At 48.4% G+C, this 27,365-nt stretch overlaps 1 protein-coding gene across 1 annotated transcript in view; it reads right to left on the bottom strand.

Moving 5' to 3' along the window:
* Positions 1 to 27,365, bottom strand: part of LOC144095370 (uncharacterized) — a 201,093-nt gene that overhangs the window by 173,593 nt on the left and 135 nt on the right. Inside the window, exons 2-3 of the mRNA XM_077629131.1 lie at positions 26,326 to 26,391; positions 5,444 to 5,665 (exon numbers count right to left, since the gene is read on the bottom strand). Of these exons, the coding sequence (XP_077485257.1) occupies positions 5,444 to 5,665; positions 26,326 to 26,391 (288 nt within the window). The remainder of the gene's footprint in view (positions 1 to 5,443; positions 5,666 to 26,325; positions 26,392 to 27,365) is intronic.

Here is a 27,365-nt window from a genome sequence, read left to right as displayed (position 1 = left end):
GAGTTGAAAGGTTACCCACATGTGTACTGTTGCCTCTCTGCTGTTCCTGTCTTGTTCTCTCTCTGTTGTTCCTGGCTAGTTACTATGTTTGGATCTAGTAACCAACTAGCCCAATTAAGAGCCTTAGCTTTAACCTCCTGTAGTTATCATACCCCAAAAATTTCAATATACAGAACCTCTTGCTTCTCACATCCATGAAGATGCGGCTGCCACGACCCCAAGTCGAGCCCTCATGTCATTTCGTGTTCTACATCAGCGTCATGAAACGCGTGGACTTGCAAGGATGGAGTTACTCAGTTCGTTCCGAAAACATGTGTAGTTTAAATGTCAAACAAATTAAAATGCGCGCTTGGGCCATTTTGAGACGTTTCTCAAGAGTGCCTGCCCCACGGCGCACATAGGCAACACCATTTGCTAGCTGGCGAAAGCACGAGTCCCCGATAAATAATCAACCGCTTGTTAAACGGCACCAACGCTGACGCTGCTCATCGCTGCGAGAGGGCCGCTTACAACTGTCGTAAAAATTAGACATGATTAGTAATGCAAGCAGGTAGCAATATGGGGCCAGCGCGGAATGATAGCTGAACACTGGCTTAAAATGTGTCACGTCATGTAAGTGCACTATCACAGATGAGGAAGCTTCATTGTAAAAGGCCTGAAGTCCGAGCTGCTGTCACTGACAGTCCGTATGGGGAAATTGCGCTGAAGTTTGCGGTGCCGATTGCAGCGCCATAACACACTGCCTAGCGAGAAGAGCAAGCTATTAGTACTTTTCCGCGCCACCTTCAGGCGCTTATTGGCGGGAGCCTCCGCGCTCTGGCGAAGGCGCACGTGCCGTGCGTCAGCTATCTGGGCTACGCCGAGAGAAGCTAGGCAATGAATGCTGTCAGCCAAACTCGGGTATCTAATCGCGCAGAATGTGTTCTCGCGTTTGCAGCGGCCCAAGCGGCTGACAAAAGCAGTTTTGAATTACCGAATGGAACAATTGCAGTGCCACCTTGGCAGCGCAGGTTCCCCATAGACAAGGTATATCAGACGCCAGCTATGGAAGTTACTTTTATGTGCAAGCGAGTGCGGTTGAACATAGGTTGAACATAGGTTGAACATGGGACCTTCCCACCTTCGGGGGAAGGTGGTATACAAGCGCATCAGCAAGCTCACCGTTCGTGTCAAAGCAGTTGGCGGCCGCTTACGGAGATGCTTTTCTGTCCAGTTCGACACGCAACGCGTCCCGTCGCCTCCATGTTGCAGCGTGGCACTTCGCTCTGCTAGCGCCGCCGACTGACGTCAGTACAGCGCTCATGTGCACCGTCCCAGCCGGCCAGTTAGCCCGCCGGCCAACGTGAGATTATCATTGCGGCTCAGTACGTGCCTCGTGACTGGTCAGCAAAATTCACCAGCTGTCTCAGCTCATCAATGCCCAGTTTCTTCGGGATACGACGCAGTGCGCGCTACTTTAACCTTTAAGTACGCAGCCCGTTCACAGTTGAAGATTTGTCGTTTATTTCGAGCATGTTAGCGCTCGCTCGAATAATCCCGATATCTGCCAACTATATTGTTAAGTGGCGGTCAGCCGAAGAATGGGACGCGATGAACGATGCCACCGAGATGATTGATTTAATGGCCGCTGGCCTAGCGCGAGCGCTCCGTCCCGCGCCACTGCCAGCTTCGTCGTCTTCGTCACAATATGATAAAGCGCATGCGCATAATCCCCGGCCGAAAGCCACGTCATTCATATCCACGACGGACGATTGCTAAGCTCGCCAAACGAATAGTCATGGTTTTCGATGTTCATCGCCCTACTAATGCTCGCACAATAGCTGCCATGTGACGACGCTATTTGCTGGTAAGGCTGAAGCCAGCGCGCTTCGTAAAAACGCGCATTCCGTGCTTCTGCGGCAGTAATTAACGAAAGTGCGAACCAGTGGTGGTTTTGTGCAGCTGTGGGCCAGCCGTGATTTTGTAGCGATAGCTACATTACGGCAGCATTTCGAGCCTTCAACGGGGCGGCGCCGCCGCGCTGTGACGTGGTTGGTCAGGTGGTGCGGAGCAGCTGCCGGCGCCGTGGCTTATCACGTGGTTGGTCACGTGACTAAGTTCCACTCGGCCAGGTGTAGCTATCGCATCACTCCAGGTTTAACCAGAGCTTAACCACCCCAATTTTTTTAGCACGCCTCAGATTCATAGCCAAGGAACGCCGCCATGTACTTTCTGGAGTGAAAGCAGTGCACAGGGCCGCTAAATATAAAAGGGAACACGGGAGCGCGTAGTCTCCCCGCTACGCGAAGCACTGCCGCCGAGAACCGGAGAGAATGGGTGCACCAGGCACACGAGCGGGAAGAGCAGCCGGCCGTGCTAAAGAGCTCCTTTGCTGCCGATTCTCCCCGGCTGTCGGTGGACGCGCTTAGCGAAGTGCGGCAGCCACGCGCTCCCGTGTTCCCTTTCGTACTTAGCGACTCTGTAAATACCACGTGAAGCTCCCCTTGCAAAGCCTTTCTGCGTTCGCCAAGCCCGAGCACCTGTAAACGAGCAAGCTGACATGCTTCTAGATAACCCTTTCAGTCTCAATTTTAATATCCAGTTGGGGAAGGAGGAGGGCACTTACAAATGTACATAATTTGTAAGGGAAATGTCAATTCTTCCCAGAAAAAATTAATTCTAACCTACCCGGATGATTGGTTATACAATTGCTGTTGGGTATTCGTATGCCCGCATCATGGATGAGCGCTGTTTTCAATATACTTCTTGGCACTCTTTCGTTCCTGCCATATACGAAGTCGTTATGCAAACAAATCTGCATATTGCAGGCCTTTTGAACTCGCATGCTCTTAAAACAAGCAAGAGAGTGCACAGGGCTACGGTAAAACGCGGAAGCGTCGATCTTAAAACCAAATTTCTTAATTTTAATGGATAGTCCATGAAATCTGTAGCATCTGCAGTGTGTTAATTCTGTATGGAATGCCTAAGGAAATTTGAATCCGAGAAGAGTATATTAATGTGGGAAAACTTGCGTTTGTATTATATAGTTGATGGTTCATTTCAAAATTTCAGGGTACACAGCGCGGAAGGTGGTTTATTAACAAGGCATACCGGCGCTGTATGTCTTAGGCGTTTCTGCGCTGGTATATGTATGTCTTGAGTAGTTCTGCTGTGTCCAGTCTTTCCTATTGTGTGTTGTGGACTTTAGAAATTCTAATTTGCCCGCACAACTGTGGCCAACGGGAGGTTATTCGGGCCAGCTGTAGGGGTGGACTTATCTCGAAAGCCAAGACAGGGTTAATCAGACAGATATTCGAGAGCCCTTCATACTGCAGTGGACGCAGTCAGGCTAACGATAATAAGAGCGGGTGCGCTTTCGAGATTGCACACTAACCTTTATGGACATGTCATCCAGGGGTAGGCGGGCCCAAATATAGACATTTTCATTTTTTGAATAGGGGCTTTCAGAGGGAGGAGGCGGAGGTGGGGATATTGAGAGAAATGAGGGGCAGGAGAGGGAGGCACCGGTACAGCTATCGTGTTTTCTTCACCCGGAAGAAAGTGAAAATCTACAAAACAAAATTGGAGGGGACACTTAAGCTCCGCCTTAAGGGTATGACGCGATAGCGCAATGGGTTAATTCCCATATATGCGGAAGGTCATTCCCTGCTCTACATTCATAGATCCCCGAGAATCCCCATACCTGTCCTGAAGCAGTGGTGCACTGGTTAAGCGGTACGCCACTGCCCTGCGATGGCAGGTGCTGCCAGCGGTGGGCATTGTGCGAACCAAGTTGCTCTTCCCGAGCCACCAATCACTCATTTAACTGCCACCTGCCACGGTGGGTGGTTTGCTCACTGTCCAGTGGCCAGGTTGTGATGATGCGGCAAGGTTACGTGACCTAGGTGGCCCACCTGCCAGAGCTATGCTCGTGATTTTTCGCTCACAACACCGAAGCCGACAACGCCGACGACACCGACGCTGACAGAGCCGACACCGTATCTTGAGGGAACGTGACCTTCAACACGTCTCGCGTTAATAAAATTCTTTTTCGCAAGTAACGTACATAAATTTGCATGAGCTGGTTCCCAACAAGAATTTCTAAAAAAGTCCGGCGCCAAGCCTTCCAGGTGGATGTCAGTGTCATCGTTGCTATTACGATGGTTTCCGGAGCTCATTACGAGGGGACTCAGTCCACAAGTCATGAACTCCCTAAGATCGTTTTAGTACAGCGCTAAAGTACACCACTGCCGTGCGTACCACCACTGCCATCCTCCAACCATGCTTGCGCAGACAGCCTCGATGGACCAGGTGCACAGGTGTGACCACACCTGATCCACGTCGGCGGCTGGAGGTGTACGGGCGTGACACATGGCAGCGCTATGCTACAACCCTCTGCTTATAGTTTTTTTTTTTTTCAAGTTGGTCCACGTGATTGACCGAGCCCAGCAGTGTTCTACTCCGGGCTCCGCACGGCAACCCCACTTTCACTTATGTTTAAATCACGATTTCCGCAAACTTTCCAACGTTGAACCACACGCTACAGGGTTCGGGGCTTTGGGATCACGTGGACCGTGCATGAGACGAGCACTGAATCCGAGTGAAGTGCAAGGGTTGATGTTGGACCAGTTACTGCGTGACTCTGGAGGAAGTAAAGCGCTGAAATGACTCTCTTCTAACCGGAGAAGGATATAAGGCAAAAACTTTAAAACAACCTGGTCCACTTTTTGTGCCCTACTTTCTCCGCCTAGTGTGACTTCCTCTGGGCCCATTAACTTTCTTCAGGATCATGTATCCACGTGAACATACAATGCGCATAGCTAATCGTGCTTTGCGTTGACGCATCGGTGCCACGTCACCGCTGGTCCTAGGAGGAAAATTCTTATTGATTCCCCATTGTCGAGTTACCGTCGCCATCATCAGCCAGGTCACGCCCTCTGCACGACGAAGCCACCCCACATCGATCTCCAATTAGCCCTGTGCTAAGGCGCCCGTGTGCTGTGCGATGTCAGTTCACGTTAAAGACCCCCAGGCGGTCGAAATTATTCCGGAGCCCTCCACTACGGCGCCTCTCTCTTCCTTTCTTCTTTCACTCCCTCCTTATCCCTTCCCTTACGGCGCGGTTCAGTGTCCGCCGATATGCGAGACAGATACTGCGTCATTTACTTTAACCAAAAACCAATTATAGAAAACCAATTATGTTGTCTTGTGACAACTGCTCCGCTTCCCCCCCCCCCCCCTTCCCCCTCTACCACTACCCTCCGTGACGGCGCCCTTGTATGGGGTCTGCTCACTCTATTATCCTAAGCGCACATCGGTTATCTTCTCTCCGCAATACACGTCCTGTCCAAGTGAATCTCCTCCCCTCGACTTACGCTGCAGGATGCGCTGCTCGATATGTATCCAAAGGCTTCCGCTTGCCCGACTACACTAAGCGTTTCGGCGAGTCCGTGCGTCCACTCACCTGAAACCGTCGGCAGCGCGACACCTCTTCCGTTCTCTGGGCTGCTCCAGGAATCCGGCCGTGACAAGCGCGGCTGGCGCGCGATAGACGGGGACGCGCGTCGCGTTCGCGCGCGCGCGGCTGCCTTTCGCACGCGCAGCCGGCGTCGGTCTGCGGCGAGACCGCGCCGCAGCGCAGTAGGGCACGCAGACCGCTTCGTAGAAGAGGAAGACTCGTTCGCGACTTGATGCACATTTTATAACTCCCACGGCGCGTTTATACCTATAGACGGAAACGAGAAATCGCCCCATCAAAAAGCCATTCCGGGCGGCGGCCATCTTTTTTTCCACCGCGCGATGGTTAAGCCAAGGCGGCCATCAATATGCAATGGCCCGCCGCGCGCGTTTATGATCGCGCGCCGTAGACCATTGAGAGGGCCATGGTGATCCCGCGAGCGCCTTTTACTCACGGAAATGGCCCTCTCCAGGCGGAAGGTTATTGCGCCCTTTGTGTCAAGATGCGCTACTTTCACTGCGTTATGCGCTGCCGACGCGTCACCTTCGTGGGATCGCTGTTTCCGACAGACGCACGCCGGTCGCGGACAGCTGTGGAAACATATGTGCGAGTGCGACTAACGAGTGAACATAAACATTAATGTCCTATAAAACGTATATAACATATCAGTTAGCTTAGCCCATTTTGCCCAGTTAGGTCGTTTCGTATATACGTAAATCACCAAATGATAGTCTGTAAAGTCTGCCACGAAGTGCCGTTTTTTTCCTCGTAATGAAACATGTATTGTTTCCGCCGACACGTTTAATATGGAGGGAGACGCTTAAGCCAGGAAAAGAAGGTGATCACCGACAACTGCAGGATAGCCTGAGCATATTGCTGTTTGTTTCAGTACTTACCATGCTTTCTTGTCATTTTTCAACGTGCCTTCAGGAAACCAGGACTTGATTTGCTGAACAGAGATTCTACGAAGGCCCATGCATTCAGTGAGTGAATGACCGAGTGTGGGACCGAGCGAGCCTTTAAGTGAGCCATTGAGTGAGTGGACGTGTGAGCAAATCAGTAACCAAAGGATATGAGACCTGAATTTTCGCCTTTGAGATTAGCCTTCACGGCGGGTGTCGCCAGATGCCTCATAGGTGTTGCACTGCAAGTTATATTAATATTGTATAACCACAAAATGATATATTGCAGCCGATAAATGAAAAATCGAGACTACTTCTTATGGAGGGAAAAGCGAAAATTTTTGTTGCTGACACGTGTGTAACGCAGTAGAACACGTTCTGGGAAAAGTTGGTGCGTATATAGCTTGAGTAGATGAAGCGCACAAAAGGCAAAAACCGTCTGTCCCGTGTTATTATTTGTCTGTGTGCTGTCTTTTGTGCGCTTCATCTACATAAGACGCTTGTGTAAAAATGTTCCAAACGCTTCGACCGCTCGGAGAGGTTGTCCGGATACAAGATGTTGGACAGCTGAATCGTATATCTGCACCGGCCTTGCACCTGAAGCCCCTTCCAGCATACTACCGGCATGCCGCGAGGAGGAATGCATCTAAGGAAGAAAAAAAACATTTCAGCCCAGACGCTTAGAAGATCCTTGAGAGTGATTGCTCAGTCGCTGTTCATTGACAACAGCTTTGATCCTGGAAGCAATCGAGTCGAAATTACTTTGCTTTCCCTAAATTGAACGACGCTCAGTAGTGCAAGCAGTCTGGAACTTTTACTGACACTTGAAATACAGAACACAGAGACGTTTGCGAGAAAACTTCAAGATGCTAGAGTGACAGAAATGTAACCTTCCTATCCAGTCCTGCTGACTGGCGGCAACAAGGAAGTTGCTGAAGAAATCCAGCATAGAATTTATTAGTGACTTCAAAGATGTAACATGTGTAAGTAATGCACTGAATGAGCTGAAGACGACCAGCACTCAAATATGGTTCAGCGAATCTAACCTTCCGTGAATTTCTCCTGTAGTAAAGACAGGTGCCTCCTCGGCCAACTTAATACTGCAGTAGTGGTGCCCTCAAGATAACTCTGTCGTGCAGAAAAGAATAATGGGCCTTCCGGCTTATGCTTCACAAAAAAAAAAATGGTTCTTTTTTACATCACTCGAGTATAAAATATAAACGAGTGAAGCAAACCCAGCCGCTTTCCGGCATAGAGAGGCACGGAAATCTTTGTGTCACGTGCATGCTGTCGTAACATTTTGCATCTTAGTAATGCATTAAGTGCGGGAGACAACAAATATGTTTAAAAACGCGGTAGAGAGGAGCTTGTTATTGGTGGCGAAATTACTGACTTTTTGTATCCTGAAAACTCTAGCGCTAAATTAATTCGCACTACTCAATCTATGCCCCCCCCCCCCTCCTCTTTTTTGTAGATATGCAAAGACGCGTGGCTGTTTGGACAAGCAGCACATAGCGAACCGCGTAGTGAAGCGGCACTTGTGAAGCTTCACCTTTTTCACTTCGAGCTCTGCCGTGCCCATCGCAACGAGAGCGTTTGCGTGGTTCTCCAGCAATGTTCATTGTGCCTTTCAACGAATTATTCTCTAACAATTCTATCTTTTCTCCAGTTTTAAGGGCTTCATTTATTTTCTTGTATTGTCCCTTTCATTTCGAAGAAAGGCCCGTCGGACTGAAAGCAATTACTGTTGCGAACAATTATAAAAGCAGTCCCGAACAACAGATGTGAGCTTACAAAATGCTCCAATCGTTAGGTTAGGTTAGATTAGGTTAGGTTTATCACATGAGGACTATCAGGGTTAAACAGTAAATAATGAAGTCTGTCATAGATGGCAGCAAGCTTAGCACGGCCGGCACGCTTGCATTCGGCTTCCTGACTGCGCATGCCCACGCCTCTCACAGCATCTCAGAGCAGCTCACAGCAGCGGCCATGGTTTGAACCACTTGCGTTTTGCCTTTCTTCGCTCACAAAGAAAGCGTCAGTTTCTCCGTAAAGTGCGCAGTCTGCCCAGAAAGAAAAAAAAATATCCGAGTTAAACGCCACGCTCATTGGCGTTGCAGTGAAGCCACTGGAACTTAGTCACAATTATGAGCGTGTTCCTTAGTAAACGGTCCTTTTTCAACTTCTGCGTCACGACGGGGGGAGAACCGCGCTCTAATACTTACAGCACTATCGTCGGCCTCTCTACTGTCATGTACAGAGTCGCGCTTCACGTTGCAGAAAGCAGCACCAGAGGGAACGAAGCCTAAAATTTCCCCATAATATATGGAGCAAATCACTCACCTATACTGTGTAGGGGATCGGATTTCGGCAGTTTGCCGAAATTTGAGAAAGGAATCCTGTGTCTGGATAAGTAAATTTTTTGGATGTAATGGCAAATGCTAGTAGTGGGTTATGAGAGAGCATATGAAATAGCGCAAATACTGCGTCTCGCGCGATTTATTCGTTTTTCCCTCAAACCTCCTATGACACGACTACGCGAAACGAATGCAATAGCGTACAGAACTCGTTTCACAACTCTGGTTCCTTGTCCGCAGTCAGCATTACTATTAAGAAAAACGTTAGCTGGCCGCAGTATAGTGTATACCATACACCACTCGAATAGTAATGGCAACGTCTAGAGATAAGGCGACGATTGGAAAGACAGGGCGCAAGATTGCCCGGCCCTGCAAGTTCCGTCATCGCCACAAAGCAAAGAGAAAGAGAGAGAGAGAGAGAATCACTTTATTCGCAGGTTGAGTTGACATGCCACCGGAGCCATGTTCTTCACATGCATGAACAACTTTGGAGACAATTTCACTGGAACTTGACGGCGGCTGCAACGCATGTCACAGACCCATTCAGGCACCTCACTGTAAAGAAAGGAACGGAAATTAATACGTTTCTTTTTTGTCACCACAACCATATAACGACCTCAGAAGCATTACTCAGTCCGGTTAACCAGCCACATTGCCACCAATAGCAGAAGACAGCCGTCATCATATATCATCCGGAGAGTCACCGGCTTCATCAAGACCCACAGCTACTACTTTATTTCGGTCAAACCAGCTAATATACACGTATTTTCATAACAAGCAATCCACTTCTTGGCGACCACTCAAGCAAATTCACCTTCAAAATGAAGAACGAAGCAAGAAGAAAAGAAGAAGAGATTGGGAATAAAAATGATTTCGGTAAAAGTCCCAAAGGCTAGCCTGTCCTATTTACTGGATATGCTGCTTGTGGCATATCCTATTCTTACATTTCCTCTTTTAACTTTCCCTTATTTTACCCCTTCCAGCTTTTCAATTTATATAAAACACCTCCCGGCACTATGCCGTACTATTTTATTTTACAATTGGCGTCCTCTTCACCCGAAATACTTTAGTGGCACGGGCGACGTTTCTCTTCTCAGACCTTAAACTGCAACTTACCTGCCTACCTACCTGCCTATCACAACAAACGCCGCTCCATCAGACCTTTCGTTGGAGCAGTGAACACTGTTGAGACAAAGAAAATCGGCCTGCAAGAGTGTTTTCAGAGCTCGCTTTATTTCTGTGCTACGAATTTAATAAATCTTCTCATTCCAGCAAGCGTCAAATGCTGTCACTGAAATCAGTGGAGATGGTTGATCGTGCCGCTTGCACGTAATGCTCAAAGCGGCAGCGAGTTTCTTTCAAAGAAAACAAAATGCTATTCGGAGCGATGCTGTTGAATCATCTCCATCAAAATTTTCCTAGATTTTTACATACTAAAGCAACATCCAAAGATGCATTCGGAGTACGCACATTGTTTCGTAGTCACTTTTTTTCAGTTCAATACCTTCCAGCAAGGGTGCTACAGCGCTGTTTTCATGCAGAACTTATTTTAATGGGGGCTCTGGGATGATCTTTCAGAATAGCCCATTTGATTCGTTGTTTGTGTGGCCTTCTAAAACTTATTTCTTGTTCCTATTTTCTAAAAGATTGCATTAAGTATTATTGTACAGTAATGAATTTCATTGCAAAGAGCTATATCAAAATGCGCATGCTTTTCTTTTTTTCTACTGTCTATCATTTTGTCACAACTAGCTCTTCTTAAATGAGTTAATTTAGGGTTCATTCGTTAATTTAATTCTGCTACCTGAAGTCCCAACACATTGAGTTGGTGTAGTTTTCAGCTACGCTTTAAACCCCCGTAGTGGCTCGCCTCAGCCGCCGCCGTGTGCGTGTAGGTTTCTTAAAATAAAAGAAGTGAATTCTAGCAGCGCGCCCTGTTGGGACCCAATCACAATCTGGGCTGCTCGTCGTACACTACATAGCAGTGTACGGCGATCCACGTTACAGGATACAAAAAAAAATGATGTTTTCTTCCTGGTCCTTCCACTACATCGCTGAGGCTTCATATTTGCGTACACATGTCATCCTTGCTCATTTATGGCCTCGCTAAATACCCAAAGCTGCATCCCCTCATCAAGAATTAAGATTTTTTCAATGAGTTTAGAGCGCTTTACGAAAGTATGTGGTCTCCTCTAGGAAGCCTCAGTACAGGACATGGTTTAGAAAACCTTCGCCACCAAAAATTGAGAGTGCGTGAGCTCATCGGAAACCCTCCAGTTCCCATGCATTTGCAGTGCATTGAAGAGTAGTGTGTTTTGTTCATAAACCGCCATAGAAGTTTTATGAGGGGTTCTTTGAAAAGATCGCTGTGCAACAAATTATATAGAATTATATAACGCTAGTGAGTCTAAATGCATGCATTTCAGAAGCTGGAGTTCCAGGAAGCGTCGGGTTCCGCTTCTGTAGGTCGCTACCACAACGCATGGCACTAAGCCATAGCTCCCTTGGGAATCCCCCTTCTTCACTCGACCGCGAAGAAAAGCGAGAAAATACCTGTCCCTGCGACAGGCTTGCGATGAAGGTGCGGTGTGCTCATTAAGCTCCGAGGAAATCCAAGCTTCCCGCCTCTATGATGCGGGCGCAGCATTAGCTTAAGTTCATAGCGACGCTATGGTTTACCGTAGTGGTGATCAAATGTATCCATAGTTCCTGCAGTTCAAATGCGGTGCAGGAAGAGGCTGACCTAATTTCTTCAGCGTGACCAGAAATTCAGTCAGCTGACCAGGACCAGAGGTCAGTCGCCGAAGTGATCATGACTAATTTGAAGGGACAGGCACAGGCAGATGTAAACACAACACGCCGCGAATTTCAATAGCCCCACTTAGATATTATGGGCTTAAGATTGGGATGGCATGATCCAGCCGTAACCGCTGATACAATTACGAATGGGGACACACAGTTCTTTATTTCTGCTAGAACAGGAGTGAAAGTACTTAGATTAGAGACGCCTCCTTCCTTCCCTTTCTCTCCATGATTGTAATGTAAATTCCTAGCATTTCACCAAGAGACCTCGACACTTAAGAACAAAGGAAAAGCGAACAATTGCTTTTGAACTTAGCTGCACATTGAAAAATCAGCAATTTTTTTGTATCTCACGTCATTCTCTCTCAGTATACTGTTCTCTTGGACAAACTTAAGTTCCTCTCTATAGGTGCTCCGATCCTCTTGTACTACCCTCGCCTTCTGCTATCCGCAACTTATACGACAAGAAGTATTAAATGAACAAACATTCATTATATAAAAGTAAGCATGCATTTATATTTATGTTTTGTCCATAGTCCTTTCATGACACTGTGTTGTGCAAGTCCTTGTCATGCCAAGCGAAATTCCCCGCATTTTAACTTTGAATGTATTGTGACATTCCTTGTGTGTGCTACGAGGTTCCGCGTTCGACGGCGCGGCGTAGACGGAGACCCAGATTACAGGCATCATCAATTACCCAGCCATGCTCGTTGAGAGTGACAACCAGAACGAAGGGGTTTAAGCCCAACCGGACCCAACCGGACCCGCCGCCGCCGCCGCGGGGAAACGGGCTTTATCCTCCCCAATTGGCGTGGCGGTTCCAGGGGCGGCCCTCCCGAGCACATTCCAGGACAAGGGAACTGTCAGCGGGCCAGAGCGCGCCTTACCTTGAGGGGCGAGTGTCAGTTGATGGATGGAGAATGGAGGCCGGTGACCCGCGGGAACTGTCAAGCGGGCCAGAGCGCGCCTTACCACAGCCGACGCTATGCGCTACCTCGAAGACAACCTTCTTTCCCTCGGACTCAACACGTGAGGGGGGCGAGCCCATAATTGCGGTGGTATGTTTGTGCGCCCAAGTGAAAGCCCTAGCCCCCCCTCCTTCCCCTCCGGCGTGGGCGTCCTCACCCTAGGGAGTGTGGAGAAGAGGATATAAAAATCTCAAAAGCAGTACGGAAGAAGGACGCTCAGGACGACTTCGTTCGCCAAGAGGGCCTTCAACGCCGAAGCCCGACGGCGTGCAGCTTCTGCCAGCAACCGCTCGAGCCCAACTCCGGAGCCACTCCATCGCCCCCATGAAGTCGTCGGCACGTAAGCTCGGACGCCCCAGCCTCTGAATCTTAATCATGTATAATTATTGAATATATCTGTTTGTTTAAACTGAGCCATACGGTGTCTCTTTGCCTCTCCGTCCCGTGTGGACCTGCGCATTATGGGGGTCATCACAGTATGAAGACAGACATGCTGTATTTACGCCTCGAATCTCCGTCAAATTGGAACAAGAAATATCAGGTCCCTGCTTGTAGCTCACTCAATATTTTGCGCTACTTTCCCGCCATAAATCAGCTTTCCAAAAAAAAAAAGACCGTTTTATAGTACGATACAGATTACATAAACAGTAGATGGCAACAATGGGTCATTGTCAGCGGCGTCCTGTATTATTCCGCGGAACAATCACAACATTAAACGAATGTTTCACTATATGAAAATAGCCATAGACATCAAAATTTCGAGCATATTATTTCTCCTCGTGATTGTATCTCCTTGTTCAGGTATACATCAGGAAGAGCTTTAGCAAGTGACTTTTTTTTTATCTCGAAAAGTAATTCAGTGTGGTGGCTCTGGATGTGGGTGTAGCCTCACTGCGGACTTAAGTTGTATCCGACCATAGACTTTTATGCACTCTTGACCTTCAGGAATCGGCTTTGTCCTGTTCAGCTTTTTGCCCAGCACCAGACCGGACGAATGAAAGCTGTCTTCCTTCGGCGTTATCATCCTGCACTATGGAAGAAACAACTTCAGCACGGCACAATAAAAAGAATGCTTCATGCGCGACACCTTCCAGGCAAGGAGTTGCCGCCTCCGGAGCACCCTCCCACAGGTGCACCTCCGAGCACCCATAAGTAACAACGCATTTGCCACCGATGAGCCTCCAACCTACAGAACCAATATAACTAAATGCACAGTCATTACTGCCAGCGAAGATTGTCGCATCAGATCACGCATGATCGCCTGTGCTTATTTTTTTTTTCCTCGTTTTCCCTCTTTTTTGTGTAATATTAACTCTGAACACGTTATGTAAACTCCTGAAAATAAAATGGCCGTTTATATTCCCAAACAGGTGTCCTCTAACATTTTTAATGCGAAATAATTGTATGACTCATCGACACGAAAATCCGGCGCCGCACAAAAGGTGGAATCACAAAATACTCGATTGGTCGAACCGGTGCGAAGTCTTCTAAGCGGGAAAACACGAACTGTTAACCAATAGTAGTAATTACAGCCGCACCAACTACAAAGGAACATAACAAGGATAGAATTTGTGGAGAACCTGATTCCCTCCTCCATTTCGACGCGGCCCATCTTCACCATCGTGCGTGAAGGCAGCTCCGGCTGGGCGAGGAGGGAAGTCTCCCTCACGGGGGAAGAGGAAACGGCGACGGGAGCGCCACCTCGTAGGTTACGCGGATTTCCACGGAGCCGGCGAGGGTCTCTTCGGGATCCGGCCAGCCTCACGAGCGGTTGTAGCCGTATGCTCTCGTCACATTCCGCGGGAGGCGCACGGAGATCCGTCGTGCCTTGCCGCTGGAGTTCCGGTTCCGGGCAGCGAAGAGAGGGCAGCAAACGCGCGCTCACGGCACCTTCCCCAGGAAATAAATGCTCGGGGATTGCTTTGCCCCAAGAATGCGGCGCGCACGGGAAAACCCAGCCGCCATTGTCGCGCTTACAAATGTTCGCTGTCGATACCTGCGAAGTCGCGCCCCTGCCCGAACAGGTAAGTCGGAAGCCCTTCTTACGTAACCTTCTACTTCTGAGGAATGCCTCGTTGATGTTTTGTAGCTAGCTGGCCCGCTCTGTGTATTATTTGCAAGTGTAATAAATAGCATATGAATATTCACGCTTTGTCGTCCCCTCCTTTTGTTTCCCTCGAGCACGAACCCCTCCGCGGTTAGCGAGCGGGAACGCTGAATCCATGGAGTGCGGGGTGCGGGAGAGGGGGGGGGGGGGGGGGAAGGCGGTTTCCCTTATATTTCCACAAATTGAAATCAAATGCGGCTGAATGTCGTGAGACAACTCCAGCCACGACCTGGGCCGTTGCCGTTCATACATTCATACATTACACACAGTCGCTTCATATATATATATATATATATATATATATATATATATATATAGTAATTACAGTGCTGGCAGGCGTCAAAAAACAGGCGAGTCATGTTAACTAGTAAAGTTCTTAATTAAATTCTGATAGCTAACTTTCTAACTATTGCTGATATGCGCCCGCTTGCAATTAGTGATTTGTAGCCGGCCGTTAGTAATAACCATAATAGATTTTAGAATTTCGAAAACGCGATTACCATCGCCGCTGTGGCTCAACTATTTTGGGTCATTTCTGGCACCATTCGAAAACCACCCTCCAGCGGCAGGGCTAAAAGCGATGTCAATCAAATCGCGTCATTGTGTCACGTGGTCTGCACTGTCCCACCCAGGCTGGAACACTGTGACAATGCGCGCGTCTTCTGCAGTGGCGCTGCGCCGATGAAAAGTGATAAGGTGCTCCGACGTCATCCGCGGCGAGCATATGCTTTGCTGATGCATAGCGAGAGTGATAGCCACGTGACTGCCCCCTTGAGCGACACGAGCTAGTGGGTGTGGCTATATGCCCGCATCGGCCACGCGGTTTCGATTGCGCGCGCCGCGAAAACCCAGGACATCTTGCCGTGTGGCGACAAGCAGATTCGCATTTTCGAAATTCTAAAAAACGGATTACTAACGGTCGGCTACAAATCACTAATTGCAAGCGGCCGCCTCTCGACAATAGTTGAAAGGTTAACTATCAGAATTTAATTAAAAACTTTATTAGTTAACATGATTCGCCTGTTTTTTAACGTCCGCCAGCCCTGAAATTACTATGCCGCAAAAAGCTTTCCTTCACCTCAAAAACCATATTTTTAAAAATTAGTGATCGCCTTCCCTGAAACACCTGGTGTATATATAGGGGGAGAGAGAGACCTAGAATGACGCACCACCGTGGCCTGTGATGTGGTTTCGGCTCAAAGGTTGTGACTCCCCAAATTGTCGGCTAAGTAAGTGCCTGGTTGCGTTCAAACCTGCGCGATATGTTGCACAGAAATGCTAGTCGCAACATGAGTCATCCGTCAAAAGAGAGTCGAACCGTCAACCAACGAATGCCCGGGTCTCTATGGGAGCGGGTATCATAGGAACCGAAATACTTAATAAGCATGAGGTGCAGTCATGTTTTTGTTCTCGGCCTCTCGTATTGTCTCGTGAAGGTGCGTCGGAGTGCCCTGCTGCTGCTAATTTATTGTTATTGGCAATGAATGGCCTCGTGAGCTCTGCAGAAGGTTGATGGCGACAGCGTCGGACAACCCTCTGAGCGTCGTAGGTGCTTGCAGATGTTGCTGAATCCCGAGAACAGGCACAGGCACAATCATGGCCTACGAAGCGCACGCATAGGGCAGGAGAGACTGAAAAACCGGAGCAGAAGCCGACGATGGTCCTTTCCATCCGAGGCGTTCCTGATCTGCCGGGGCCGCCCGATGTTCCGCGCACCGGCTGGAACACGGCGCTTCACCTTTGCTGTTGCCACGTTTATGCCATGCGCTTTTATATCAAGCCATGTGCTTTTACATATTCCTTGCCATCCTGCCCATCTTTGACGCTCGTATCTTCATTTCTTGTATCTCCCACGCCGAATCCTATCTTCTTGTTTTATCCCTTTCACCACTTGTTATGACAAAGGCCACCTTCCTCAAGTGTATTCTCGTAAAAAAAAAAACTGCTCGTTATTCCCGCAGTCTTCAGTCTGACATTAAAACTAAATGACATCTGGGGCCAGTCAGGACCTCGCACTCGAAGCACTCGTCTAACACCGCGATTGTTTGCAATATACCCTGGGAGCACCACTGTTGTCACGAAACACAGCCGCTGCCCTCAAAGCGCGCTGTTGATCGCAACACTGCAATTGTGCTCACTGCGCCCTTACGAACATTCTTGTACCCAATCTATGCTCATCATTGCTCAGACACAAAACAAAAAAATAAAACCGCAGCAGTTGCCACTAAACCCTACTGCATCCTACTCATAAAATCTTCTCCAACATTGTCTTTTGCTTTCATGAATTCACCGCATTGAATCTGTATTTTTGTAATGCTGAACTCCATCTCATAGCCCTGCCGTTGCTCATTTCGGCTTTGGTTAGATATCCAAGCGGCTGACGATCAGTTTACACCCGTAGAGATAGAAGTGAGGCTTTTTTTTACTGCCCAAGCCACAGCAAAACATTCCTTTTAATCCGTGGAGTAATTTCCTACAGCGCCCGCTAATCTTTTGCTGGCATAACATGCCGGATGTAACATTTGATTTTCTTCTTGTAATCGTGTTGCCCTCATGCTCTGTCAGATGCATAAGTGCGAGGAACAAACTCTTTGTCCATATTCAGAGCTAGCACAACAGGTGGCTTTGCCATCTGTTGAGTCAACGCAATGAATGCGTTCTCATGTTCAGCTGTCCTATTTAGCTTATTGTTCGCGTCCCTTCTCAGCAAGTCCGACAAGCGGACAGACTATGTGAGCCTCACCAGAAATATACTCTCTCTAGAATCCTGCAGATCCAAGAAGCGCCTCTACTTTCCTTGCCGTTGGTGTTCAGGCTGTTTGTATTGTTTCCAGGATATCGTGCTTTGTCGCGATGCGGCCCATCCCTAACTTACGTTCGAGAAAAGTGATAGCTTTAAAGTCTATTTCACATTTTGTCGGTTTGACAGTCAGCTTCCCTTGCACAATCCTATCGAAAAGATTCTCCAGCCCATGCTAGACATTTTCAAGCCCACCCAAAACTTTTTTCATCAACTTTGTAAGCATGGCAGACGTTGTCTTGAAATCAAAAGGCATGAACTTTAACCGAAATCACCCCGCGGCGTAAGAGCAATAGTCTTCTCTTTCGATTATTCTCCCATTGCTATTTGCCAATACCCTTCGGCTAAATAATGTTTAAAGAAATGGTGGACGATTTAGGGTGGTCAGGCCAAATGCGAATAAAGTGCGCTTGCACTTCTGTTTTCACTTCGGTTTCGCATCGATGCTCGGTTTTCAAGGTCAAGTAGGCTTCGACACAGATAGGTGAAATCAGGCTCAACCTAGTGTTAACGGGTTAAAGTCCAAATAGGCGGAATAGGTCATTCTCTACTTTACACTGATATATCACTGGAAGTTCCCATGCTATTCTTGGCGCACTGGTGCAGCGGTTAAGCGATGCGCCACTTCCCTGCGATGGCAGGTGCTACACCGGTAGGGCTTGTGAGAACCAGGTTGCTCTTCTCGAGCAACCTCAAGGTCACGAACAGAGACTTTGGACAGACAACCACGGAGAAATCTGAGATTAGTGGTTTTAGCGCCAGCGCACTTAAAAACTTTTTGTGGGCTACCTTAGCGGGCACCACATCCGATCTCGGAATAGGTTCAACGTCTGGCACTAAGATTTTATTCAGCCGACGAATGTCCAGTCATGATCTGTTAGTACCATGAGGTTTTTTTTTACTACAAGAGGGGCATTTTACGGTGACCACGATCTCTCAGTTCTAACAAGCTCCAACATCTCATCTACGCCATTTTCAATAGATTCCCGTACCATCAACGGCAGTGGGTATTGATTCACGTTGATTGGTCCGCCTGCAGACACATCTAACTTGCAGCATATTATGTCTGTCTTTCCCGGCACATGCGAAAATAAGTTTTTCCTGCTTTGCAATAGAGGCCTTATCTGTGGCGTTATTTCTTTAAAACCAGGGTTTATCCGTACCTAGTCCCACCCTACACTTTTCTTCGAACTGTCAGGAATATCATATGGTTCTTCTGCCAATACAGAGCATGCCACCTGGGGAACTTCCTGTTTTAGAATTCTTCGCATTTTTCAACAAATTTTTGAGTCTTCATTGTCGCTGTTTATTAATAATTCATAGTTCACATCCGTAATCCTCTACGTCACAGTGAAGGGTCCTTTCTATTGCATCAATAATTTATTGCGGTCCGTGGGTAGTGAGATAAGAGTCCGGTCATCCGGAATGAGACTCCGATGAATGGCTTTCTTATCATAGTAAGCCTTACAGAGTTCTCTCGACCCTCTCCAGACACTGATGCGCGAGCCTACACGTTTCTTCCGGCTTGTCGCGTAGCTCAAGGACATATGCGTATGTCGTCTTATAACCTCCCTACTTGCCCACAGTTCCTTAGGTATTGTGAGCGTACCCCAGAAGGTCCTCCCATACATCTCGAACGGAGAGAAGCCTATCTTTGCCTGTGGTACTTCGCGATATGGAAACAAAAGGGCAACAAAGTATTGTGGAAATATGGGGGGACCAGCCTCCCCCCCCCCCCCCCCACCCCCCCCCGCGCTCCCACTCCGCGGATGCAGCGTTCCCGCTCGCTAACCGCAGAGGAGTTCGTGCTCGAGGGAAACATAGGGAGCGGACGACAAAGCGCGCACGCTCATATGCTATTTATTACACTTGCAATTAATGCACAGAGCGGGCCAGCTAGCTACAAAACATCAACGAGGCATTCCTCGGAAGCTACGTAAGAAGGGCTTCCGACTTACCGGCTGGGCCAGGGGCGCGACTTCGGAGGTATCGGCGGCGAACGTTTGTATGCGCCGACGATGGCGGCCGGGTTTTCCCGTGCGCGCCGCATTCTTGGGGCAAAGCCAAACACCGAGCATTTGACGGGGAAGGTGCCGAGAGCGCGCGTTTGCTGCGCTCACTTCGCTGCCTGGAACCAGAAGTCCAGCGGCAAGGCACAACGGATCCCCGTGCGCCTGCCTCGAAAGGTGACGAGAGCGTGCCCCTGCAACCGCTCGTGACGCTCGCCGGATCCCGAAGCTACTCTGTCCGGTCCCGCAGAATTCCGCGTAACCTACGAGGTGGCGCTCCCGTCGCCGTTCCCTTTCTCCCATGAGGGAGACTTCCCTCCTCGCGCAGCCGGTGCTGTCCCGACGCACACCGATGGAGATGGTCGGCCGCGTCGAAATGGAGGCGGGAAACAGGTTCTCCACAGTATCTGTCTCAATCAGACGGTCCTTCCTGACACATTTGCTTGATCACATTCTTTAGGGTACCATTGAACCGCTCCATTGGACAACTGGAATGGTATGGTACGATGTCAGCAAATGACTTATCCACAGAAGACGGTTTATCTCTTTCATTAATTCTGATTTGAATTTCGAACCGCTGTCGCTCAGGATTTATTGCGGAATCTCGTAGCAAGAAAACATCCCCAAAAGCACTTGGGCTACTTGGACATTGTCAAAAGTTTCCAATGGAACTGAGTCAGGATATCGAGTGGACATGTCAGCAAGTGTAAGCACATACCCATTACCTTTGGTAGACACAGCAGAGACCGGTCCCACAGCCTCAACAGCCACTCTTTAAAGGTGATCTCGAGGGTTGGCATCATGCCCAGTGGCACAGCACTAATTCTAGCTTTCGGAATAGTGAGTTGGCACAAGTTGCACAGCTTCCCGTAGCGCCTTACATCACTCTGGACGGCTGGCGAAAAGAACTCTGTGATTATCGACACCGTTCTCTGCCTGTAGTGGTGTGCGGTCGTGATGCTCTCATGTCCATAGCTTAAGCATTGCCCCCGCAGACATTTCGGCGGCCCTGTCTGCTGGGCCTCCCTTGCAGAGCTACACATGTATGCATCTCATGTAAAGAAGACCATTTTGCACTTGAAATTATAATGATGTTTTAATTTGAACAGTAGTTTCACAACCTGATCTCAAGTCGAATATCTCTTGGTGAGCGCTTCTGCTATTCAAAACACTGCGCCGTGCTTACGACTATTATACGCAATCAAGATCAAGTCCTTTTCAAGTTAAATGGTAAGCTGTAGAACACTGCACCAAAAGGTAAGGATTAGCAGCCGTTCATCTTCTCATTTCTTCTGCCCTGCGCGCCTCGTTTACATATTTAGACATCAGTTCTCGATGCACAGATTACTGACTCGAAGAGGCCTCTTGGGTACCTACGATCAATCAAGTATCGACAGGACAGCTGTAGCCTTCCTGCCAGCTTTGCCTGCAGCCTGGGCAGCATGTTCTAACAAATCTGCACTGTTGCGTGTGTGAGTGTGGGTGGTGGTTTGCCAGTACTGTAGGGAACCCAACAGCTAGAGAACGCACGCTAAAGGCTTCCCTTCATTTGTCCTCTGTTCTGCAGATTTCCTTCATATAAGCATACCATGACCAGTTTTTCTCGCGTCCCCTGCAAAGGCCCGCTTCACCTGACTGATCCGACTGATCTAAACTCTCTATCTCTAGTACGCGCTTAGCCTTCGATAAAGGCATTTCCGAACAGCAACGTATATACTGCAGGGCTGGACATACGAGGGCTGCATTGAATATTTTTTTCATTTTAAACTGCAACGTTTTATGAAATGATGAAATTTAAAAATGTTATATTCAAATAAAAATTTGCAATGCCCTCTTTTCCAGAAGCTTCTCACACCAGCGACAACGCACTCCAGCCACTGGCGCGCCTTTGTTTTTGTCGAAAGAAACAAGCAATGTGTTCTGCCAGGCCACACAGCCACACGCTTGGAGGACCACAAGGTCTCTGAATGATAGCTCTTTTGGTTATATTTTTCCGCCACCTTATGGCGTGAAGAACGGGCAGCGTTAGTACTTGTGCCGCGCCCGACCGCTTTAGACAGCCTATAGACCGTCCATAGAGTTTTATCAATAGTCTCTATAGACATTTTGTTAAAAATCCTATAGACGATACAAATCTTATAGGCGATCTATAGACAATCTATAGATTTATAGCCATACACATTGAGTAGACTTTTTCTATAGACTAGGAATAGACAAAAAGAAATGTCTATAGGATGGCAATAGAGTCTACAAGAAGTCTACACAAACTCTAGAGACCATTTTACAAGGAACCGTCCACAAATATGATCCACCCTCTGGCTTACAGAGTGAACATACGGCCCACACCAACCTTAGGCGCGGAACCACAGGTTCATCCCACATTTCCATTGAAGTGGTCCACTGACCTGTACCGCATTCATCTTTTACGAGAATTTTTTTAATTGACAGCAATTCTGCTGTTAACTCCGCAGAACCTCCTCGATACCGGTACACAGCAGTCAAAGAACAGGACATGCAAAATCGCATCTCCTCACGCATGTTACTTTTGATTGGATGCCTTGCGGGATCAGTAGCAGCCTCTTTTCAATCACTCATTGCAGAACATCCAAATAAACCACCAAGACATTTAGTGTTTGCTTGGGGAAAAAAGAGTGATATCAACAGCTGCACGGCCCCCTTCCCCCTGAGAGAGAACCCGCTGACTTTCGAACATGGCCCATATTGTCTAGGCCCACTGTGGCCAGATCAATACTGCGTTCGCAGTCTCAGCTGCCAGCATTCTCGTTGAACAGACCACGAACCTGAATCACGAACACTCATTGGTCAGAAGTGACGTCACTGAGTTTTCCAAAGTCAGAAAATATGTACAAATGGCTTTACTTAGCACAGGTGGCACCACATACCGCATGGCGCTGAATATCAAGAACAACAGTGGTATTTTGGTAATGTTCAATACAACCCATTTTTTTCTATGGCCGTCATATTAAGTTGGCGCGAATGTAGGAAGCATTTTACAAATCAGACTCTGTAACGGGTAGAAAGCGTAAGCTGTAAATACCAATGCGTTCAAGCAGCATCTCACAGCGCTTTGTAGTTTTCTCGTAATTTCATGTGAAAATATCCCCATTGAGTTACGCGATGTTTGCAACTGGCTGCCGACAGATGGCGGTAGTTGATGTCAAGTAAATTTGTTAGGTTTTATTATTAGCGTGTGTGTTCTCCAGTGTAGCATTTTTGTTTTTATTTTTAAATTATTTTCCTTCACAAGTTCTGGACATTGCACACTGTACGATGCCCGCCTGATACAAAGGGTGTGGCCATAAAATCTAATCAAATCCAAGAAGCTGGGCTTACTTGTGCGACCTACTGACATCGACTGCCCTGTAAAATACGCATAACCTCTTTGGTACAATTGCGAGTGATAACTCATAATCAGAACCGTGTGAACGACAGGGCTGTTGCAGGCAAAGAAGAAATGCAATAAAAAAATTCCGGTGTTTCAAAACAAAACATGGAATAACCAACACCGTGTTTACTTCCTTTGTATGGGGCCGATATTTAATCTGCGAAGTTTCAGTATGCAGCCAGAAAAAGGTGTTTGGAATGCTTACGTTACTAGCTTAAAGTAAAGCGCTTAAGCAAGCCCGATCCTGGACATGTTTGGTAGCTAGAGCTATAATACCTGTACGATGGCACAAGAAAAACTACATCAACCAACGCTTACAAAACTTGAAGCGAGCACCACTTCATATCAAAAACGCTGCACTGGTCTACGAAGTTTTTCACATAAGAGAGGAATAAATTTTTGTCCCTTATGAAGAAAAAACACGATAAGCAATACTTGCTATCTTAACACGGATACGTTTTTGGCGGCGTATCAAGACAATACTTCGCGCAGTCATGGCAGCTATTGAGGAATCGTGTAGTACTACGAGCAGCTTCAGTTGAAGTCTCGACCTGTTTCGAAATGCGTTGTCGAAGGCACTGGGGGACACCCATTTACGGTGTCGAAACGCTCTTCTCAGGAAGGGCACCTTTGCGCACTCCGCTTCTCGAGCGCCAATGAGCAGCTCGGTTTCGTCTTTCTAGCGTGGGCGCTTCCACAGCCCACGTGCAGCGTCGGGCCGTTGAACCCCTACACATTGCCTATTCCGTCCCGATCGAAAGGCGGGTGCAGCAGCGGATGCACTCTTCTTTATCACGGTCACACGCCGCGGCAATTGGCACGACGGCGACCTCCACGGACGTGACCCGTTTTCGTGCGCCGCAAGCAGCTCGACTCACGGCCACGTACACAGTTTGTCGCGATTTGAAGGTTTTCAGTGTACCAAGTAGAGCTAAGCCGACGGAGTTTATTAACCGGTCAGCTCGAAACTGCCTCAGACGGGACATATATTGGTCCTGTGAAATAACTATATATACAGGAGATGCGGTAGGTCTTCTATGTCAGTGCCTTCTATCAGCAAAAGCCGAGCGATGCGTTTCGTTGATTCGAAGCCATAAAACTAAAAGACAGCCCGACTGACGTCGCCAACTATGAGATACAGGTGGAGTAATCACGTGGTTAATGTGAGGATAATTCCGACTGTTTGTTTGAAACAGGTCACCACCTACACATTCTCAAATGGCAGGCTTCACCGCACTGTTAATCACGTATAGAAGCGCATCTAATTGATTTCGGCACCCACTTTCCGCCTCTAAACGACCAATAGGGCGTAATGCTTGTTCTTTAGGATGATGCTCCCGGCATTGAGCTTGTTATAAATAGCATAGCTATAAACCTTCGGAAACAAGCAAGATTTTGGTAGCCCAGGTTTTTCAACCGGCCGATGAAAATTTTCCATACGGGGGACGCTACCTCCAGAATAACTGTAAACAACCAACATTTCACCAGATTATTTCGTCAAATCTAAACGGCACCACGGTCGTGCGCGACACTCTTCGCTCTAACCTGAATGACCAATCCCTTATAAATATGGTCTATAGACAGTCCATAGACTTCTTATAGACTCTGTTGCCTTCCTATAAATATTTCTTCTAGTCTATTCATGGTCTATAAAATGTCTATAGACAAAAGTGTATACTAAAAGTGTATGGCCATAAATCTATAAATTGTGTATAGACTGTCTATAGCAATTGTATTGCCTATAGACTACTCTCTAGGGTTTGTCTATAGAGAGGCTATAGACTTTATCGACAGAAGTCTATGGACAGTCTATATACTGTGTGAAGAAATTTTTTAAGGGATATGCCATAGGACCCATTCCGGAGCTTTGTATCGCACGTCTGGCCAGCTCCTCCGCTGCCGGAGATTTCATGTGGTAGCGACAGTTTGATTGTTTACTTCACTTTTCCCACTCCTATGCGGAAGGGATGTGATGAGCCCAATAGCATTGCCGACGCCGATGTGTGACAGGGGCCTGGCATTCCCTGTAGCCGATTACCGTGCTGTGCGCCTTGGCAGTATACGTTTCCGAAACACGCGGTGGGGCATCAACTAGCTCACGCTCAAAGAGCTTGTAAGAGTGCTGCGGTTCCAATGCACACAATCAATGCTTTGAAAAAATTTCAAGTCCGAAGCCCTAAGTTGGAAAGTAGGAACCACCGTTCCAGCGCCCAACAAAGTGCTCTAAAGTGCATCGGCTGGTACTGTTCTCGCGATGCGGCAGCAACGTACCCGAAAACTTTACCTGTGTGATGTTTCCTAGTCTGCTCTTCATTAATATGTGAGCTTTCGCCATGTTAGCTCAGTTTCAGTCGGCGTTCAAGCAGTAATATCGAAACTGTCATGCACAACAACACGTTGCAGCGCCAGTTTTTCCTGTCGCCCATACAGCGCCCATTTTCCGTATCTGCACAGAGAGGCACTGGCCTTGGATCGGGCCGTTTTGGACTCCGGCTGTGTTCTGCCTACTTCGTACATTAGTGCCGCCGCCTGGTGCGCGTTCAAAGAAGTGCATCACAAGGGCAACTTCAGCACTGCACAGGATTTAGCGGTTTGCCCTGCGGCTCTTGGCATCACAGTGCCACGCGGAGCCCACCGCTATCTCAGCTAGCGCCCACAGGCAGAACACCAGCTTCCCTCGCGTTCGCTCTTCACTGTAATCACGAGCCTTTCGCCACAGACCGAACGAAGACTTCTGCGCAGACGGCAAGGGGGACTAATTAGGGAATATTGCTGCAGCAGGTAGGCAAGTTTCGTAGGTAGGTAGCTTCATATAGGTAGTCCCGCATGGACAGAAGAACCAGTGTTAGAAAGAATAGGCCACGGCTACACCTGGAGCCCATCGAGCCATATGCTGAGATCCCTCGGAGAGCACGCAGTTCAGGGACATTGGAAGTGCTGGAGAAGAAAGACAGGGTGTCTGTCACCACGGCTTTTCCCGCACACCAGGCGAAGTACCATTGTGCCAAACCACCATTCTTTCCCTCCTCCGTGATTCCCCATTTTTCTGATTGAGCTTCGTGTATACTATGGCACATGTGGGGCAAGGAATATTCACGCGTGAGGAGCAACCCGTGGAAGCGATATCGAAGAATTAATCATATTACGGCAGCTCTGCCCCAAATACTGGGCTCGTCAGCAAAGCATGCGGAGACGCGTCACTCGGGGCGTTTTAGCCCAAACAAACGGCAGCGCTGCAGAGTGACCGCACCAGACACAATACGAACAGTTTCGTTAGCCTGCCAAGAAAGTCACAGCTCTCCCATGTATTAGGGCATGAGCCAATACGCAACAGCTAAAAAAAAAAGTAATTCAGCCGTTTGTTGCTTGAAATATCTATGTCACGCGATTTACAAAATGGGCTCGTTGTTAATTCCTGGAGCAGCTTTTCATGACAGTGACAGTGAGACCAAGTTCAAAGAGCGCCTAATGGTTCAGGTGCACAACTCTGGACAGAGGACGATCACTTTTTGGATGAGAAGGCATGCATGGGCTCACGGGCTTCAACAAAGATATCCTGGCCTGCCTCGAGCACTATAATGGCGTCTGCTGCGAGGTATGACACTGGAAGAAACCGTCAACGTGCAAAAGCATTTTGAAATCTCAGCCAGATCGTGTAGCAAGCAGGAGTATTCATAGACTTGTTTAGTTTGCGCCGAGCTTCCCGCTGTCACAGGTCCCCAGCAGCTTTCATTTCTAATCGAATCGAACCGTGGGGGCATTGCGGCTCACAATTTCTGCTCTGTTGATTAATTCCTTTCATATTTAGTCCCCTGCATACAATGGTCATGAAGCCTACGGAGCGCAACACAGAAAGCCAGCTATGACGCTCAACACCAATGGACAAAGAACATACCCTCAGTATACGCACTGTCGTTCTCAGCCGACTGAGGATAAATAAGCAAAGGAAAACAGTAACTGTACACCTAGCCAATGAGACAAAAGGTTGAGCGCTGAGGCTCCCAACGGGTTTCCGTAGTTTGCATGCAGAGAGCCCTACCACTGGCCAGTTCCTTCCGAAGTCGTAATGATCCCCGGCAGAGCGCCCACATCTTACACCCTCGCATCTTACGCGCCGCCGATCGTAATAGCCCGCGCACACGCCTGCCTCGTGGCTCACGAGTCGTAGAGTATACACGTTGCTGCGCCGCGCATCACTGAAACCAAAGGGTATTATTGCTTTTTATTTTCTTTCTCGTTCTTCCTCCTTCTGTCTCTCTTCCCGTCCGCGTCGTGAACAGAGGATGAGGCACCTCGCTAGGCTGGCCGCTGCCGAACACAAGACAACTGCGCGTCGTGGCCCCAAGCGGCGGCGGCGGCAGCATGCCGCAGAGAGGCGAGCAGGTCCCGCCACGCCACTGGCGCGTAAATCACGACGCGCTCCGAGAGACTCCGATGGCGCCGAAGGCGCGAGAAAGGGCAGCAGTTGCTTCTTCGGCTGGCAGGGCCCACCAGCTACGGCCAGGAGGCATCCCGTCGCCTGCCTGCCTTTCCTGCGTGCCCGGCAGTCACCGCCGTAGCCGCGGCCGACTCGGCTC

Source organism: Amblyomma americanum, chromosome 6 (genome assembly GCF_052857255.1).
Source record: "Amblyomma americanum isolate KBUSLIRL-KWMA chromosome 6, ASM5285725v1, whole genome shotgun sequence".
Lineage (NCBI taxonomy): Eukaryota > Metazoa > Arthropoda > Arachnida > Ixodida > Ixodidae > Amblyomma > Amblyomma americanum.
Note: the sequence above shows the minus strand (reverse complement) of the source record. Positions and strands in the feature narration are given on the sequence as shown.